At 39.6% G+C, this 3,202-nt stretch overlaps 1 protein-coding gene across 1 annotated transcript; it reads right to left on the bottom strand.

Moving 5' to 3' along the window:
* Window positions 1–896: 896 nt before the first annotated feature.
* On the bottom strand, window positions 897–1,786 carry LOC112086179. The gene is made up of 2 exons (XM_024154916.1): window positions 1,332–1,786; window positions 897–936 (listed from the first exon to the last, which is right to left on the bottom strand). Exons 1-2 carry the CDS (start codon window positions 1,777–1,779, stop codon window positions 929–931), a joined length of 456 nt encoding a protein of 151 aa, XP_024010684.1. The 5' UTR covers window positions 1,780–1,786; the 3' UTR covers window positions 897–928.
* Between the last annotated feature and the right edge of the window lie 1,416 nt (window positions 1,787–3,202).

The following is a 3,202-nucleotide window of genomic DNA, read 5'->3' on the forward strand; positions in this document are numbered from 1 at the left end:
TCACATCTCTGACCACTAGAACCTCTAGTCTCAGGAATGTAACATTGTAGCCCTTCTGGTTAATAGAATAGCCAATGAACATCCCCTTTTGTACTTCTAGCCTCAAGCTTGTTCCTTTGTTCTCCCTGGAACTAATACAAAGCAAACACAACCAAATACTTTTAGGTAATCAAATCGATGGCTTAGACTTGTTTAATACCTCAAATGGGGAAGCATCTTGGAGGATCCTTGTAGGGAGCCTATTGATAAGATAACAGGCTGTGACTACAGCATCTCCCCAAAACCTCTTAGGAACATTCCTATGAAACATCAAGGACCTGGCCACCTCCATAAGATGCCTGTTCTTCCTCTCAGCAACTCCATTTTGCTGAGGGGTATAAGGACAGCTTGTTTGATGGACAATTCCGTGTTGGTTAAGGTGATGCCTAAAGGCTTGGCTTGTGTATTCTCCTCCATTATCTGACCTAAACACTTTGATCTTAGCATTATAATGGTTAGTCACATATTTTTGAAAATTCATAAAGGCCTCTAGCACCCTATCTTTAGATGGTAACAAAGTGATCCAAGTATATTTAGATTTCTCATCAATAAAGGTAACAAAGTATTTGTGACTTTCTCTAGACATACATGGAGAGGTCCATACATCAGAGTGAACTAAATCAAAGCAATTTTCATAAATAGTAGATGATTTAGGAAAGACAGTTCTACAATGTTTACCCAAGATACAAGCTTCACAAGCATTATTATCAAACTTAACATCAGGTAACATCAGATTCAAAGACCTATGATGGGGATGACCCAATCTAGCATGCCACAATGCATTATTTTCAACAACAGAACTAAAAACAAAAGCATTAGATAGAGAAGATGGCTTAGTGTCTTCAAGAACATAAAGCCCACTGTTCCTTGTCCAAGAAGCTTACTTGACTTAATATCCTGAAAGAAAACCTCATTAGGACTGAATATAGCATAACAGTTTAAATCAGTAGTTGCTTTCTTAATAGACAAGAGGTTAGATGTGAATGAGGGCATGTAAAATGCTTTAGATTGTTTATCAAACAGCTTAAGATCACCAATGCCTTCTATCTTAACTTTTTCACCATTTGCAATAATCACATTTCCTAATGTAGGTTTCATGTTACTAATCAATTTAGCATCACTAATCATATGATGGCTAGCTCCAGAGTCAACAATAAGCGGTTTATCACTTTTCAAGACATGATTTGCAGTATGAATTTCTAAAGAATGATCATCCACAACAGTATTAGCAGTATGATTAGTCAAGATATGATCATGTAATGCATGAAAGCTAAAGGCTTTAATCGGTTTACCAGACTCTTTAAGAGCCTTGATGAGAGCATCCAGGTCTGATTTCTTCACATATTCAGCTGAGGCCCTCATAGCAACCCCTTCCTTCTCACGGTCTGAGGGGCCAGCCTCCTCCTGAGCATGAGCTTCATTCGCCCTTGGCTTTCTCTGGTCTTTGCTGCGGCTTTGCTTGAGATGTGGATACAGGATCCAGCACTTGCTCTTCAGGTGACCCTTCCTTTTACAATGCTCACACACCCAAACCTCACGGTCCTCACCACCATAGGCTCCTTTGTTGGCTACTGCAGCTTCACCTTTGTTGGCCATCACCAAGTCGCTTCCTTTATTGCCGAAGAGACCCAAAGACCCTTGTTCCTTCTGGATCTGAGAACAGACTTCCTCCAGGCTTGGTAGTTTTGTAGCTCTAAGAAGATGCTTGATGAGATCGTTAAAAGCTGGATTCAACACCATTAGAAGAGCAAAGACCTTGTCTTGCTCTCTCCTTTCATTTAGAACCTCAGCATCAACAGTAGCAGGCCTGAGCATCTCCAGCTCTGCCCATAGAGACCTAAACTTCCCAAAGAAGGTATTGAAGTCCAGATCTCCTTGGTGAAGACAGTTAATCGCCTTTTTGACCTCAAATACCCTTGTGAGATTACATGTGTTCCCAAACACATTCTTCAGGGTTTCCCAAAGCTCCTTTGCACTCTCACAATAGGAGTAGGACTCAAGCACCGACAGATCTAGAGCTCCATGAAGGATAGCAAGCACCGTTTGATCCTCTTGGAACCATTCCACAGAATCTTTCAAAGGCATCTCCTTTCCTCCATCTTTGGTCTTGCCTTTAACATCCTTTGGATCTTCAACATGATACCAAAGGTTTCTTCCACACAACACAGCTTTGGCAGTTCTTGCCCAAAGCAGATAGTTATCAGCTCCTTTGAGCACCACAGGTAAAACAGGAACCTTGTTTCCTTCCATTAACACTCGCAGAGATGAGAAAAGGAAGAACAAAGATCGAGTATTTCAAAAGAAAAGAGGTTTGTACGGATGAATCTGGGTTTGAGTATGAACACGAAGATTTGAGGGGATGGAATAGATGAGAATAAGAGAATAAGAGATGAGAATAAGCAAGATTAATCACCAGATCTCGCAACCTGGCTCTGATACCATGAGAGAATGTAAAGATTAACAGCGGATTAAGATAAGATTAAGAGAGATTAAGAGAGTTTGAATGAAGAACACGATGAAGAGTGGAGAGAATGGTGAGAAACAGATGATTCTCATTTCTTAGTAAGCAATTACAGCTGTATACAGATATTTAAAGTAAAAGCAGAAAGAATATACTAAAGAGATTCCTAGGCTATTCTCCAAATAAGGGAAAAAGTAAAAGAGAAAAGCAAAAGCAGCTTTTGTCCTTATGTACAACGGTCATAAAGAGGATAAGGAGAGAGACTCTTCTTCCTTTATCTTCAAACGGTCACAAGAAGAGAGACTTGGAGGGAAAGACATCTTCTTGCTTGCTGTAGAAGTAAACCCAAGTTTAGAAGATGATCTTGTATGAATTGTACGGATTGACTTGATAGATCTCCCTTGATTAACAAATATGACTTCTCTCAGAAAGAGTCCCAGTTTTCTGATTTTCAAAGGGGAGTTTTGGTGTAGCTAAAGGAATAAGAATACAAGTAAATGATGCGTCTCCTTCGACATTTATGAGTCTCTACTTCTTATTTGTATGCTGAGAACTCACTCTTGTCAAAATAGTGCCATTTTGGATCAGAATATGAGTTTACTTAAAAAGAGTCCCAGTTTTCTTATTTTCAAAGGAAAGTTTTGGTGTAGCTAAAGGAATAACAAAACAAGTAAATGCTGCGTCTCCCTCGACATTTAGGAG

This window comes from Eutrema salsugineum, unplaced genomic scaffold (genome assembly GCF_000478725.1).
Source record: "Eutrema salsugineum unplaced genomic scaffold, Eutsalg1_0 scaffold_224, whole genome shotgun sequence".
Taxonomy (NCBI): Eukaryota; Viridiplantae; Streptophyta; class Magnoliopsida; order Brassicales; family Brassicaceae; genus Eutrema; species Eutrema salsugineum.